Genomic DNA, 17,327 nt, shown 5'->3' with positions numbered 1-17,327 from the left:
AGGTCCCTTGGTGCACTCTGTTTCTTTGAAGGGACTGGAGATCCGTCGGTGCCGTACAGATGTCAGGGGTGTGCAGAGCCAGCCTCCTACAAACCCAGTAAATACATGATTACGATCCAACTCTGTACAGACTAATGGGAGGAGCCCGAACGGAGGCTGCTGTTGACATGGGTCGCGTTTGTGGTGCCGTTGCGCCATAAAACATGTGACATTAACACTGGGCCTCCTGGATGAAGCCCTTTTGTAAAACCTTAATATTTTTTTTTAAGATTTTATTTATTTATTTGACAGAGAGAGATAGCCAGCGAGAGAGAGAACACAAGCAGGGGAAGTGGGAGAGGAAGAAGCAGGCTCCCAGCGGAGGAGCCTGATGTGGGGCTCGATCCCAGGACTCTGGGATCATGCCCTGAGCCGAAGGTGGACGCTTAAGGACTACGCCACCCAGGCACCCCAAAACCTTGATATTTTTGAATGTTCTGTGCACATCAGTGTGGGCTGTGAACCCGGTGACTCCCACGAAATCTTCAGTGTGAGGTCAGATTTACATAGAGTCTCTTCCCACGTCACATCCTTCTCTTCCTCATCTTCATCTCCACCAACTACAGCCCACATGTCAGTGGTTCTGCAGCCACCTCTTCCTGCAGCCCTCGTGTTGGTACTTGGTCCCCTACGCTGTCATCAGCCCCAACAGCCATCATGTCAGCCGATGGAAATATAGACCATCCCCAGAGCTACAGCCCGGCACAGAGCTGGAGGGGACGTGATCAGAAAGCCCTCTGATCTTTGTCTTCATCCCTTGTGTGATATTGGATATGAATAAGAAGGCAAAATTCAGGCACATGTCCTGCCCTTGATGCATAGTCTCCCATGGTTGTGTATCCTTCTCAGCCTTTCCAGAATCACCTTTCCACTGTGGGAGGGAACCTTGCCTATGCTGGTTATGTTGCCTGAGGCTGTCCAGGTGGGTGATAGGTAACTTTGGTGAAGGGCGCAGCATACCCTGCTTAGCAGACATACATATAACAATTTGTATTATTTTTCTTACTTTCTCAAGAGTAGCAACTGGCGCTTAATGGTGCTTCCTGTGTGATAGGCATTTTTCTTCAGGTTGTATAAATTATCTCTTTTAATTTGGCAAACAGCATGATAAGTTTGTATTTGCCTTTTACATAGGAAATGGAGACACAGTGATTAAGGTGCCTGAATTCATATAAGCGGTCAGCGGCAGAGCCAGAATTTGAATCCAGGTGGTCTGTCCCCAACGTGTAATGTCTTAAACCAGGATTAACTGTCTGAAAACACACGCAGACACATATATGCACACACAGTTATACAAAGCATCAGACACAAGGTTAGCCAAAATTAGGAAAGCATACACATACACATGTCCTTATCAACTTATGCACAGACTCATTGGTACTCAGATATATAAACTCACTGAAATAAAAATCCCTTAGTTATGGAAAGATAAGATTTTGTTCTGCAAAAGAAATCTTAACTTTTTTTATTATTTTACTCTTTGTACGATGAAAAATCTTAAGATTAGAGAGGGGAAACCTGTCATTTCCTCTTACAAAACTAGGCTACAAGCCATAATTAGATAATAGAACACATGATTTCACTTGAAAGCATAGAAATTTGACCAACCATGGACGTACAATTTCACTCTAAAGATAAAATGAAATGAAGCAGGACGGGAGTTTAAGAGAGAGAGAGAGGAGAAGAGAGAGAGGGAAGGAGAGAGAGGGAGAGAGAAACAGAAGTAAAGATATGGATATGAAAGAAGACAACAAAAACTTAATAACATGAAAACAAAAGGAGGTTGAGAGACGAAGGTGGCAAAGAAAGGAACATTTAGGGAATGAGCCTGTCCCTGTATTGGTGAGAGGAAGGAGTGGATAGGCAAGTGTCTGAGGGTGAAGTCACGTGGGCACTCACCACAAGGAGTCCAGTTTGCAGACATATATGTTAGGGATGTTAGAAATACAGGCAGGCTAGGGGACATGCTCAATCCTGAGATCCTTGGGTCTGTGTTCAAACTCTTCTCTAAGTATTAGTATGACTCCATAATCTAAAGTCTCTTATATCTTGTTGTTCGAGGTAGAACAGTAAACTAGTTAAGGTCATCAACGGCCACTCCAAAATGCTGCTTTTATAGAAATGGAAGGAAAAAAATAAAAATAATGTATTTATACAGCTTTTCATTTACATACTTGCAACACACACACACACACACAATTACTCTCTGAGGAACCCCTGAGTCAGACAACAAGAATGGAAGAGAGACTGAACTTCTTTTTCAAGCATGCATCTAGGTTTTGTTCCAATCTAATGACACAGGATCTGGCACAGTATTTAGACCTCCTGCTCCAAGATTTTATTTTAATTTTAAACAAGTGTTCCCACGCGAGGACTGAGAACAAAACAGGAAAATGTTGCTTAAGTTTTCCTTTGTGCTCTTATTATATGTCTTTCAAGTGTACTGATTGTTCTGTCCCACCAATGTGGGTCACTGTACTCTCCGTTGCTTTTTTTTCTGTCTGGGACTTTCTCTAAGAGCGCTCCACAGTAAGGAAAACCATGTTAGTTTCACAGATATTTGTTTTTGGTATTAACATATTATTTTCCCCTTCTTCTTATAATTTGAGGTTTTAGTCCTTCCTACTTAGATTTTAATATAAACTATAAGTTAATTCTTTTGCACACAAGCGAATGGTTTTTACCTACTCGAATACTTAAATACTAAACCTGTCATAACCAATTTCATTTATTATGATGTTAGTAAGACCCTGGGGATTGTTAGTTCTTTTCTGGATAATTGATGCTTTAGACTTCAACTCTCAGATATGTTCTGGTTCTGTTTTTGAGCTTCGCGTCTCTTTACTGGGAGGATCTCTCCTCATATGGATCAATGCCAGGAGGTGTTAATCAGGTCTAAGACTGTCCTTAGCTTAGTGATCCTTTGTCCTCAGTCTACCACAGGAGGCCAGGCATCCGAGCTGGTGGTGGGGCCTGAGCGGTGCCCTGGAGCACAGCACACAGTCTACCTCAGGAAGGCCAGAGTGGCTAAAACTGGTAGGATGCATTTGACCCAAATTTGTGAAGAAAAGCCAAGACCTGGGGAAATCAAACAATAGAGATTAGTCTAGAGGAGCAAGAGCAGGACAATAGAGAGAAAATGGAATTAGAATCCTGGGGTCAGTCATAGATAGGACCAAAATGGAAGTAAAGCAGATAAGAGAATGGAGGGAGGGTCCATGGAAAAGTTCTCTTCCCACTGGTGGGCTTCTTGCTGGAAGTCTGCAAATAGTGCCTAGTCATGACTGGCTGTTATTCAACAAATGCTCACACAAGCTGTGCTCTGGGAGGTAGTGTCATGTTTGAGCTGAGGAGTTCAGCCAACAGAGTCAGACGGGAACTGGAGCAAATCCTAGCTAGATGAACTTAGCCCTACTTGTTAAAAGGTGAGTATCTGTTTTCTCTTAAAGAGATAATAACAACATCAACCTCAAAAAGGGTCGTTGTAAGCTTTAAATGACTTACTACTCTATGAGTTAGTCTACACAGATCACACACAAGAGTGTCTGGTATTCAGTAAGGACACAGTAATAACTTGTTTTTATGTGCAAGTTATATGTATTGCAGACATTTCTGAAGGAGTTATGAAGTTGGAAGAGATGACTAATTAAACTACTTCTCTTAGTCTCTCTCTGGTTGTGGCACACCCCAAAAAAAATTTGGAGCAAAGCAAATGTTAGAGGAAAGTGAGAGAACTTTCCTTCTGGTGACTTTCCCTCATGGCCTGGTCTGAAGTGACTCCTCTTAGATTCTTTCCTGGCTCTGAATTTCAGATGATGTCTGTGTCCCTATCTAGTCTTAGCTTGACAGTGCAAAGATTTAGCAATGGCATGAGCATTTGATAAAATTTAAACGAGAAGTTCCCAAAAGAGATTGAGAAAACCTATTTTGACAGCTCTTCCTTTATCCTTGCAAATATTAAACACTTTAACTAGAAAAAGAAACACATAAGTAATAAAAAGATTTTTAACTTGGAGTAGTTTTAAAAATTATTATTTGAAAATAATTATAAATTTTTAAAATAGATGTACAATGAACACCTGCATGTCAGGGTTCTTTTAGAGCAAACATAAAAAGGTTGGGGGAGTTAGATTTGTATTTAGTTATAGTTTTCTCTTTTTGAAAATTTTAGCGACTTAGCTGTCATTGTTCCCTTTATATATCATGACCAGTGGGAATGATACCAGGATCTTTCATTCAGTTATGATGGATTATAGCTCACCCATCTGGGCATGTTTCAGCTGAAACTAACCTAAGCTTCTTTTGAGCAAGTGGATTAGAAATAAATGTTTTGCTGGATTGCTTTGCATTGTACAAAGCAAGAAGACCACCAGAAACTTGGAAAAAAGGACCATACCAGTTTTGAGACTTTGAGAAAATTAAAACTCCTAAAGCAACTGAGACTTTGCTTCTATTTTTTATTTTTCTAAAAAATTTCACCCTTCTATGTCCATAGGGGTTGGACAGTGCTGCCCCATAAGACGTGCTGTTGGTAGAAAGAATAAGTAACTGATACAAAGTGAGAGAGAGAGAAAGAAGAAAGGGAGAGAAATGTTCTTTGACCAGTAAAGAAACTACGCAAACCTTTGGAGTTCAATATTTTAACTAGTTTCACTAGTAGAGAAGAAAAATAAAAGCATGACAAATATTCTTTGAAGAGAACTGATTTTATTATTCTGCAATTTATTAATGACTATTTTTTAATAGTGAAGAATCTGTTTATTTCATGGAAATATTTAAAGCTTTTATCCAGAAATGACAAATGCAAGAAATGTAATTCTTAGAAGAAGGAGAAGAAAAAAAGAGAGAGAAAAACAATCTAAGTTTCAGGGGCATTTGGAACGAAGTAGGTGTCAAAAGCAAAATATAGTCTTACGGGAGAGTGAAAGACCCGTTAAGACTAAGTCAAGGGTAGAGTAGTCAATGATATAGTCATATTTGTTCAACGGTTCATTAAGCTGACATTTCCCTGTATTGAAATAGGTTAGTTAAGGAAGTTAAAGTCACACACAGTCCTTGACATTTTATATATTAGAATATTACTTTTCAAGTAGCTCAGTGGTCATCAACCGTGGAAGAGTGTTTTGCTTAGGTTTGTAAAACTTGTAAACTTCTAATGGTAGTGGGGATACTTACTAAAGGCCTTCCAAACTAAGTCAGTGCATTGTACGCTGTGTGGGAAAAGTCTATGTAGTTCTGTTAAGTAAGAATATTGAGACACCTGCAGGGATGTACACCTTTATACAAGTATACCCTATTATTTGTCTCTTCAGCAGTGGCTCTGCTAGTATCTTAAATAATTTTTTGTTAACTTATTAGGGCTACAGAGATACTCATATATCTTTTTAGGTACTTGAACTATTGCAGCTCTAGTGAGATTTATTCAATTATGGTAAGCAAACTTCATGCTAAAATTCTTGATGTATATCCAATAAATGGATTTTAAAATATAGGTAAAATACATATGAAATGAATTTTTAAATGCCATACACAATACACAATTTATGAATGTTTGAGGAAAGAGTTAACTTATTGGAATTTCTATCATAGTCTCTAATATTTGGGCTCCTATATTGACTTAGTCATTCAATAAATAATTATTGAGGATCTACTGTGTACTACTCACTATGTTCAGCACGGAGACTACATTGAAAACAAGACAATGTTCCCATTCTCATTTAATTTGCAGTCTAGTAGCAGACACAAGCAAGTAAAAAGTCAGCCATAATAGGGGAGAGTAATGGGAGCTCAGAGAATTCACAGGACAGGCTCCTAGACAGGACATGGAGGTGTTTGTGGAAGGAAAGAATTGGCATCTCAGCTGAGACATGAGTGGTGTATAAAGTTATATCTGTGGAAGTAGGGAGCAATGGGGAGACAGAAGAGGAGTTTGAAAAAGGAGCCCAGAGATGAGATAGACCACGGCACAAAAGGGGAAGTGAAAATGACTCAGTGATTTGGAATATAGTAAGTAGCCAATAGTATTTTTGAATAAATGACTAAGTGAATGAATGAGAAATATTGAAGTGTGAAGAGGCAGACCAGAGATAAAGCTTTGTAAGCATGTGTTATAAGCCTTCAACGTACTTCATTTTCTGGATGCACAAATGAGCAATGTTTGAATTAATAAAAATAATCATAAAAGTGCCAGCTCTTAGTTGGAACAGATAACAAAATACGGGGTAAAGGAAACTGGAAAGAGGACTTCAATAAACTGTGTCTGATATAACTAGAAAAAAATGGACTGGAAAAACTTTGATTCCGTAATGCCCCATTTCTTCATTAAGGCCCTAAAGATTCTTGATAGGAAAATGTCTAGTCTGAAATGTTTAAATATTTTATTAACTTGTATTATAAATGACATATTATGCCTCATTGTTATCTATCCAATGCATTTTTATTACCCAGGGCTTAATTTTCATATATTCATATATTTTCATTTTTTTAAGACTTTAAAAATAATGCATTGATTTGAAAAGGCTTTAAAAAATGGCAGGGAAACGTTTTTGATAGGGTAAGGAAGATTATATGGTAGTGATGAATCATTAAATTCTATACCTGAAACCAATTTTACCATATGTCAACTAACTAAAATTTAAATAAAAATTTGAAATAAAGAAAAGATAAGAAAGGGCATTTTTAAATATCTGTTCAGTTATGTATAAGAAAGCCAAACAATCTAAAAGGATGATTATACAGTTTAGTAAAAAAATTCTAGAAACAAGGTACTATGTAATTTTTAATTCTTATTGTTACTGCATGTCTGTGGGGTTTAAGGAATTTGTAATTTTAATATAGTTTATTGTTTTATATGTTTATAAAACATATAATATATGTTTTATAAAATATATGTTTTATAAAACATATAATATATGTTTTATAAAACATATAATATATGTTTTATAAAACATATAATATATGTTTATAGGTTGGACACTGAGATAGCCAGATATAATTTGCACAAACCAGCGGGTAGGTCTATCATGCTCTGGCTAACAAAATTAAGTTGAGTAGATCTAAAGTTTAAATACATTATCTTATGACAGCTGAGAGTAACCTGTCAAAATGAAATTGTGGTGTAATAGAGAATGAAGTTAACTAATGTTCAACTAATAGTAAAAAATGTAGTAGACTTAGATGTAAGGAAATCATGGATCAAAGCTGTTAATTTCCTAATTTTCTCTAAATCAACTTAACTCAAAATGCTTGGGTAGAACATCATACAAAGGATTACTGACTGTAATTTCATTTTGTGGAAATAGCATTGTCAAAGATTTACTCATCTAATATATGAAAAATCTGATCAATTATTTTATGAAATTGCTTTTTCGGTAGGAATCTAGTTGAGTTAGCTAAATATTGAGGGTTTATCTAAGTTTCATTTATTCAGAAATTTTTACTTAGCACTTAATTTTTGCTAGATATTGCCCTATATGCTGGGGATTATATCAGTTAACAAAACAGATAAAAGTTCCTGAATTCTTAGAATTTATGATCCAAAGTGTGGAGAGAAATAATCATTATGATAAGTAGGCAAAGCATACTCATGGTGTGTTAGAAGAGAAGTACTGTGGAGAACATTGAAGTGGGTAGGGGGATAGTAAATGCCAGGATGAAGTTTGCACTGTAATTAGTCACTGAATGACTCACCAAGAAGACCTCATTTAAGCAAGGTTGGGAAAAGATGAGAAACTGAGCATTGCAGTATCTGGAAAAAGAACATTCCAGGCAAGGGAACCCCAAGTGATAAATCCTTGAGGTAAATTCCTGTCTGGCATGTTCTAGCAAAGAGAGCAGTCTGTCCAGAGCAATGTGAATAGAGAAAGAGTAGGAAAAGAGCTCTCGAAGTTCATGTTTTCTTTGGCGGTGTTTCAGGGTGAAAATGGCATTGAGATAATTTAGGATCTCATAGTTCATTGCAAAAATTTTGACTTTTATTGGTCATGAAATAGGCATTGAAAAGTTTAAGGAGAAGAATGACATGAATGGAATGATATTTTCAAAGGAATTTTTAGAGAGCTCCCTGAAACAGATGCTGACCTTGAGAATCTGCAAGACAGTTGTTGAGGCACCCAGTGAAGAGCAGAAACTAGAAACTTCTGCTCCCATTCAGGAAATGATGACTTTTGTGCAGTCTGCTAATGATGAATGTGATTATGGCACAGGGCTTGAGTAGGGAACGGACCTCTTTTGCTGTGGTTCACACTATTTTCAGTTAGTTGCTGGCCAGCTTTTGCTTCTAGCCTGTAATCTGTTGAAGGGGAATCTCTGCCAAAATTACTAAAGATCATCTGGCAAACAGGAGTGAACATGGACCAACTTGCAGCATAGCTAGAGCTGGCTTGGTGTACAGTATTTTAAATCATTAATATTAAGCTTGTGATTTTTGTTTTTAGAGAATACAGAGAATAAGTTGATGGAAACCTTTACTACAGAGTTAAAAAAAAAAAAAAAAAGAACAGCTGCTATGGTTGTAAATACACTGTAGAGAAATAAGAGTGGTACCAGGGAAAACTGCTGGGAAGCTATTGTGGTGCCCGGGGCAGCGGGGGGTGGGTTGAGGAGAAGATGATGAATGTTTGCACCAATATGGTTTTAGGGGAGGTGGTAAGAAGTGTTTGGATGCTGGATATATTTTGAGGGTAAAGCCAAGAGGATTTGTAGACAAATTGGATGCCCAAAGACAGAAAACAAAAGCAGTCAAGCAGGACTCCAACTTGGAGTCCTAAGTAGGTGAAAGTATGACATTATTTTTTTTTTCTTTTCTTTTCTTTTTATTTAAATTCAGTTAGTCAACTACAGTACATCATTAGTGTTGGTATAGTGTTCAGTGATTCATTAGTTGAATATAACACCCAGTGCTCATCTCATCATGTGCCTTCCTTAATACCTATCACCCAGTTACCCCATCCCCTCACCCACCTCCCTTTCCACAGCCCTCAGTTTGTTTCCCATAGTCAAGAGCCTCTCATGGTTTTTCTCCCTCTCTGATTTCTTCCCATTCATTTTCCCCTCCCTTCCCCTATGACCCTCTGTGTTGTTTCTTATATTCAGTGAGGTTGGGAAGATTGTGGGAATGAAGAGCAGGAACTCAGTTTGAGATACAAGTTTGAGATACGTGTTTGGCTGCCACATCAGTATATCCAGAAGGCAGCTGGATTCTGCATCCTGACCTTCAGAGGAGAGGTTTGACCTGGAGATGCAGGTGTGGCAGGCATCAGTACGGATGGTGTGTGTGTGTGTGTGTGTGTGTGTATTTTTGCTGCAGGGTGTGTTTTACGTTCATTAATCATACAATTACAGATGGCATTGACATTGGTGAGATTTGATGGGATCACTAAGTGAGTAAGTGTGGATAGAAAAGAAAAAAGGCCCCAAATTCGGTACTGTGGTACTCCAGGATTAGAAAGTCAGGGAGGAGAGGAGGGAGGTAGAAAGCAATGAAGGAGAGTGAGAAAAGTAGCCGGAGGGGTAGGAAGACCAGGACGGCATGGTGTCCTGGAAGTCATGGGAGTAACCTGTTGTTTTAAGTGCTACAAACAGATTAAGCATGGTGAGGACTGGAAACGGATCATTTGGGGGTTTCTATTGACCAGCCGGAGCCAGAGCCAGAGCCTCTGCTCTGGGCTAGAAACACAGTGACAAATGACTGCAGTATCTCCTTTCCCTAAGCTTCACACGGCTCACCCCCTTTCTCCAAATATATGCTTTTTCCCCCTCACAGGATAAAATAAAATAAAAGTGATTAGGCTCCCTTTTCAAAGTTATTATGATCTTACGCTCCCTCTCTGAAATATTATATTAAGCATGGCTGGATTTAGGGGGTTCCCACAAGTCTCAGCCACGTATTTCTGTAAGATTCTTTGGCCACACCTGTAGACAGTTAATCTCATCCTACACACAAGGATTTTCTTCCATCTCCTGGCTCCCCTCACTTCCAAGTTGTTGTACTTATGTCACTGGCACACTTAAAGACTGGTCATGAGCACGGGATTAAAAAATGTATGAAGAGAGCATACTACACAGCAAGTTGTCAAGGCCGTCCTCTTCCACTACTCATTTCCAAGTTTCTGAAGATTATTAATGATCCTTAATGATCATTCTCACACCCATCCATTCACTCAATAACCTTGTATCATTGGGGAACATATTAGGACTACAGCTCTTTTAGCAATCTCAAGTAGATGCAGTAATATAAATAGAAAAATGTGATAATTAGGGACAATTATCCATACTAGAAAATTGATTATTTGCTGTGAAAACTATTTTTAAGTTGTAGTCTAATCATAAAAGTAAAAACGCCATGGAGGCACAGAGGTCTTCTCCATCTGCAAAGGAAATATGATTTAAATAGTATGCTTACAACTAATAAAAACAGAATTATTTGGATGGGTAGAGTATAATATTGATTTAGACATTTGGTCATAAAAAAGGATATTTCTCATGAGTTTTTATTTTCTTTTTATTTATCTGTGAAAACTAATTTCAAAGAAGAGTGTAATTTCAAAATCTAAAAAGCCAGCTGTTAATCAAGCTGATATTTTCAGTTGGAATGAATTCCTTTGACAGCATGAACATACACTCTCCAACACGTCTGTAATGGAAATCATTTCAGAAGACCCCAGACCGCCACAGACTTCCCACGGCCTCACAGCAAGGCTGCAGTGGTCTTAAGGACTGACACTTTTCATCTTTTTGAAGATAGACACCTTCCAGTTGTGACTCCCCCCAGGAGATCAGGAAGTATGCTAAGCCGTCCAGTGGACTTGGAATTACACAGCAAAGTGCCAGTGGACATACCCTATCTAGTATTAGGATTTATTTTGAAGGGGAGTAGGGAAAATGATGGAAGGAAGCTGACACAACATGGCCAAACAGCTGGCTGGTTTTGTAGCCCAGAAACAGCTTGGGACTAACTCTCCTCACAAGATCTCTTGGCAGAGTAGCTTGATGAAAATACCAAAGCTGTGAGGAGAAGCGTTCTTTTGCCTGTTCCTTTATGTCGCCATCATATGGTTTATTCACCTAAATGAGAACATGTGTACCATTTTTTTTAAGTTCCTGTATGTTTAAATGAGGAACATACTGATTCCGTGCACAGTACAGATATGGATCCCACAGCATTTACACCAAATAAACCTTAACAATTTTCAGGAACATTAGTCCTGGACATGTGGTGATGTCTTCTTTTCTTTCAAATAGCACTTCTGGAAGCAATAAAGGGAGAGCTTGATAAGATACAAACTTAAGCATGAATTCAAGGGCACTGGTGATTTCTTGGATGCCAAAATCTCTAAGGGGAACTAATTTTAATGGCTTCATGCCTCTCTTTGCTCTATCTTTACGTTTAATCGATACATTCTTATGTCATAGAGACAACTTAATTTTAAACATATTTCTGGCTCACCTGCTAGATACCAGAACTGTGGAAGATGCAAGACCTACTTAGAGCTTCTAGAATTTCCTACATTAGAGGAGGGTATTCAGTATATTGAGATTCACTGTTTTAGAAGATTTTGCATTCTATCATCCTCAAATGTGTGAAGTGAATTTATTCTCTACTAAATATCCAAGGTAGACTCAATTAGCTGGGACATTTCATATTTTTATCCTGAACCATTTTGAGTTTATTCTTTGTGGCATCAGAATTAGTTTCTCATCTCAGAGTTTGCTATATTTATTTTTCTAGTGATTCAGTAGTTTATTGGCAGTCAGTTTGTAAAATCTCTCAGGGATTATCTAAATGCAGGATGTTAGGAACGGAAACACATATCATTGCCTTTCCTGTCAGAAAACATAATTAACACACATGATTTGTCATCTTGCAAAAGTGGATGAAAATTCCAGTGGGTGATCTCAAGTCATAGTTTCTCAGTGTACGTACGGACTGTCGTGTTCTGGGACAGCCCTCAGCCCAGCACACATTCTTCTCTTCTTGTATTCCTGTCTCTTTAGGCTCCTGTAAGTGTGTGTGTCTGACTGTGTGTGTGTGTGTGTGTGTGTGTTGTGTATCTGTCTCCATGTGTACGTTTTCCATCTAAAACCTACCAGTTTCAAGTTTTTTGAACAATTTTGATTTAATTTATCATATAGGCAATATTGCATTTACCAAGGACAGAAAAAGTCGAAGTAGTGTACTTCTTCCTTTGCGTGTATCGAGAGTTTCCTCATTCTTTTTATCATGCACACAATTCATTGTATAGATGTATAACATTTAGCCAGCCATACATTATTGATGGATAGTAGATTGTTTCTAGTCTTTTGCTATTACCAAAATATGCCATAGAAAAAAATATATATATGATATATGTAGGATAGTTCCCATAAGTAGAATTTCTGGGTCAAATTTTAGGCATTTGTAATGTTGATAGTTATTGCTAAATTCACCTCCATAGTGATTTGTGCCGCTCACACCTGTAAGTGTCTGAGAATGCCTGTATCTCCTTAGTCTTGCCATCAGGGAGTATGATAATTATTTCGGAGTTTTGACAACATGAAAAAATGGGAAAAAGTTTATTACGGTATTTTAAATCAGGAGTCGTGGGGCACCTGGGTGGCTCAGTCAGCTAAACATCTGCCTTCAGCGCTAGTCATGATCTCAGTGTCCTGGGATCGAGCCCCGCATCGGGCTCCCTGCTCAGTGGGAGGTCTGTTTCTCCCTCTTTCTCTGCCCCCAACTCATGCTCTCTCTCTCTCTCAAATAAATAAAATCTTTAAAAAAACTTAAATGAGCAGTCCTGTTATTATGAGTGAGGTTCACTGTCTTATTGAAAGCTTAATGGCCACTAATATTTATTTTTCTTTGAATAGTCCCTTTATATTTTTTTGTGTTTTTGTCTTAGTTGTTGGTCTTTTTTTGTTGTTGAATTATAGGAGCTCTTCAGGTATTAGGGAAACAATTTCTTTATCTGTAATAGGAATACTTTGGTTTTATCGGTTTTCCCTCATCAAAATTCTCTGCTCTCATGAGATGCCTGCAAGAGAATGTGGGCTTCGTGCACCTCTAGAGGGTAGTTCTTTGCTAATTTCTCCTTTTTTTACATGATTAGATTTTATTTCTTCTAGTGTTAATCGTGCTAAATTATTCTCCTAAAAAATTTACCATTCCATCCAGGTTTCAATGTATTTTCATAGAGTGTATTTTTCATAGAATATGCTAAATCCTTATAATTTTTTGTCTTCTTTATCAATTTCTAAAACCCAAATAACAACAACAAAAAAAACCTTTTGAAATCTCTCACTGTGATTGTAGATTGTCTAGTTTTCTTCTAATGTGTCAATTTTGCTGTATATATTTAAGGCTGTATAATTAGATACTTTCAATCTTAGAAGTACTTTAAGTTCCTGTATTATCTGAAATTTTGTACCTTTTTTTAAAATCAAGTTTTCTGGTTTCCCACTATATACCAGATTCTTAAATAATTTTAGGGCATAACAATTTTCAGAAAAAGAATGACTGATTTAAGGTTTTATGGAAATCCTAGCAAAATCAAGTAGATGCATTGCCTTAGAACAAAAAAAATATGGGGAATTGCAGTATATAGAGAATGCCTAAAATATAAACAAATGAATTGCTTATACATATATTAGAAGCTCCATAAACTTGTTCAATTACTTCACTGTATTCCAGTGAGTAAATACCAACCCACATCTGCCTAATTGGGAAATGTAAGCCTTGACTTTATTTTCCCAAGAAAAATCAGAAAAAGCCAGGTATTTTATTTTTGGTAACCTTAATTGTTAAATTATTTCCCACAATGTGTAGATTCACATCTCTTTGATCAATGGGAGACCAAGTGCCGATGACCCTTCTCCTGAACTGCTAGAATTTACCTCCGCTCGCTATATTCGCCTGAGATTTCAGCGGATCCGTACCTTGAATGCTGATTTGATGATGTTTGCTCACAAAGACCCAAGAGAAATTGACCCGATTGTCACCCGAAGAGTAAGTTATGACGAATCCTATCATGGCCTGTAAATGATATTGGTAATTGTTAAATAATTTTAAAAGATCTCTTTCAGTGATTTGTAGGAGTGTTTGTTATCAGACTACAATTAAACATAACCCTCCTTTGTCCAAAGCCAAGCTCGGCCACTTCTTAGATATGTAACATTTATCAAACTTTATAACAGTTCTAAACTTGAATTTCCTCATTTGTAAAGGGAAGATTACAGTGCCTAGTTCATAATCTTATTAATTTTTTAGGATTTTATTTATTAATTTGACAGAGACAGCCAGCGAGAGAGGGAACACAAGCAGGGGGAGTGGGAGAGGAAGAAGCAGGCTCCCAGCGGAGGAGCCTGATGTGGGGCTCGATCCCACAATGCCGGGATCACGCCCTGAGCCGAAGGCAGACGCTTAACCGCTGCGCCACCCAGGCGCCCCTCAGAATCTTACTTTTGACGACAGAATTTGTTTTTGTCACTGTCGGTGATCTGTACTATTACCGTAATTGGCTCTGGGGCGGTAGCTACAGGAAGTGCTGTAGCTTTGAGACATTTTTGGCCACAATCCACACTAAGAAATATATTTTCTACCATAACTCAGTATACACACACACACACATACACACCTCAATATAGCTTACACTTTAATGTGAATAGAATTAGCTGGTGATGTTGTGGAAATGTAGATTCTGACTCAGGAGGTCTAGGGCAGAGTTGAAAAATAATTCTAGCACATTTTTAGATGATGTAAGTGTCGTTGTTCTGTGGACCATTTTGCCCAATCAAATAATTTAACTTTATGTTTCATTAATGAATCAGAAGGCATAGTTTTAAAAAGCGCTACTGGGGTGGGGGAATGGATTGTGTACACTGTTTTATTGTCTTTTATAAATAGACTATTGGGGGAAAAAGGTGGTGGCATCCCTTTTAATAGATTTTTGAAAAGAGCTAACAGAAGTGCTGTTTTCCAATGTTAAACTAGAATTTATGGATTATGACATAGGGGATCAGTCCAGGTTACTAAAGTAATAACTGCCTTTCTTCCCACCTATTCTTCACCACAGTCACTAGTTTATATCCCACTCCTTAGAGGCTGCTATAGAACCAAGACATTGTTATCAATTCAGCTACACATCCATAAAACAAATCCATGCTTAACAGAATATCTGCTCTATGACTAGAGGTGAAGGTGGAAATGGGATTGTAGAGAGAAACGGAGATGTGAGACACAGCACTTAATTCTAGAATGATGCACTTAGTTCTGAAAGGTCTGACTACTGCCTCCAGTTACAAATGGCTGAAGCCGCACACTGAATATGGAAGGTCAGCACTTTTCACAGTTCATGAATACCCCTTACGTATATTTTCTTCTTATTACTTAACTTACCCGCACCTCACCACTCCATCCTCCCAAAAATAACTTTTAAAGTTTGACTATCCCCATACAACGCACGTTGGGTGTTTTAGTGCCCTGCATTTTCCAAACCTGAAATAACTTTATCTTGAGTTACATTTCAGCATATTGTAAATTATCTTATCCAGAAGTAATCATTATTTTACTGCAGTGTTTAAATTCTTTACTTGTGTAAAAAATCACTTTTAATTATAATTTTGGCATGATTTAAAAATATACACCGAGGAAGATTGAGTAATTTTGAAGTGAAATTTAATCTTTTCTGACAGTATATCTAACGGAGGAAAATAAATCAATGTAAATAAATATGTTCCTTTTATCATCTTTTGCAGAAGGCAGAGTGGGGGTTGGGATGCACATCTATTATTTATAACTTCATTGTACGTGAGCATTTAAAATAGTGCAGTAAAATGCAACATAGAAATAAGCTTTTTGAAAGTGCTCGTTCAGTAAACACTACATATAAATTTAAATATGTAAAAATAGGATATTGAATTTCAGCTCTTCATGACTCAAAAGCGAAACATTACGCATTTATATTTAAAACAAATTTCCCAGTTTTAAAAGCATCTACAAAAGTACTGTATCAGCTTTCTGAGCAAATATCCCTATTCATATCTATATTATTAAGTGATTAAGTTAGTGAAAAGCAGACTTTTACATTACCTAAACTTCTAGCAAGTTTCATCTCAAGTTCCAGGTCTAGGTATGTCAAGTAAGAACAGTAACAAAAAATATTATAAAAGATACTCTATGTAAACAACAAAATAAACGGAAAAAAATAAATGGAAAAAGGGAATTTGTAGCTAGGGAACTCAGATTTGTTTTCACCTACTTGTTCTTGCTGGGTTTTTTAATGTGAATAGTTGTAATAATAGAACTGTCTACCACAGAGGTGGTTATTTGGCTTTTATAAGATAATGTACTCTCTCAGTTATAAAATGTTATATGCATATTAATTTAAAAATTTAAATAGTCCAGTACTATAATTGTAAATTATCTTTAAACATAGGTGGGTAGCTTAAAATAATTAAAAACATAGCCCTATATTAATTTCAAATAGGAAAGTAATCACATGGGCATTTTAACATAAAAATGAAAAAAACAGCAAGCGTTCCAGCTATGTAGTTTACTCCTTACATTATGTTAAATCAGTCTTGCAGTTCATTACTTTTTATTTCCTCTTAACATGGTTAAGACACATTCTGTTATGAGCACAATTTCCTCTAAAGATGTGGAGTTTCGTCAAATCCATCAAGGAAGACGTCCGCATATGATTAATGAACACTGAGCTTCCTATAATGGCAATAAAGGAAGTTTTCTTTCACAAAACTACATAACACAACTTTTATGAAGAGTTATTGCCCTTACCAGCCCCTACCCACAGTAACAACTTGCTTTCAATAATAAATAGGCTAGCATACACTTTGTGTGTCTGGGGGAAGGAAATTTCTCAAATACCCACCAAATGTAAATCAGAGGCATTCTTTCTCGGGCTCTGATCACAGAGCAAGGAGTTAACTTGCTCAGTTGTTCCGTCATGCCTCAAGCTGAAGATGAAAGCAGAAAGTAACGTTTTTCAGCGAATGTTCCTTTTGTTGCTTACACCTTGCAGTCATCTTAACAGGATTTCTGTCTGGCTTGCTTTTTGCAGTACTACTACTCGGTCAAGGATATTTCGGTCGGAGGGATGTGCATCTGTTATGGTCATGCCAGGGCTTGTCCACTTGATCTGGTGACAAATGTATGTATATTTATAGGGTGCTTAGCAAAATGAAACTCTGAACTGTCAAATGCTTCATGAGCCGCTTTGCCGACAGGGATGCTGTGAATGGGTGTCAGGTCCCCACTTAGACGGTGTAACAGAGAGCCATGCCAGGGTGAAATG

The 17,327-nt window shown here is 37.4% G+C and overlaps 1 protein-coding gene across 2 annotated transcripts in view; it reads left to right on the top strand.

Moving 5' to 3' along the window:
* LAMA2 (laminin subunit alpha 2) overlaps window positions 1-17,327 on the top strand; it is a 603,226-nt gene that overhangs the window by 227,256 nt on the left and 358,643 nt on the right. For both annotated transcript variants that reach the window (XM_057311058.1, XM_057311057.1), the window contains exons 5-6: window positions 13,844-14,023; window positions 17,094-17,183. In XM_057311058.1, the coding sequence (XP_057167041.1) occupies window positions 13,844-14,023; window positions 17,094-17,183 (270 nt within the window). The remainder of the gene's footprint in view (window positions 1-13,843; window positions 14,024-17,093; window positions 17,184-17,327) is intronic.

This window comes from Ursus arctos, unplaced genomic scaffold, assembly GCF_023065955.2.
Source record: "Ursus arctos isolate Adak ecotype North America unplaced genomic scaffold, UrsArc2.0 scaffold_13, whole genome shotgun sequence".
NCBI lineage: Eukaryota > Metazoa > Chordata > Mammalia > Carnivora > Ursidae > Ursus > Ursus arctos.
Note: the sequence above shows the minus strand (reverse complement) of the source record. Positions and strands in the feature narration are given on the sequence as shown.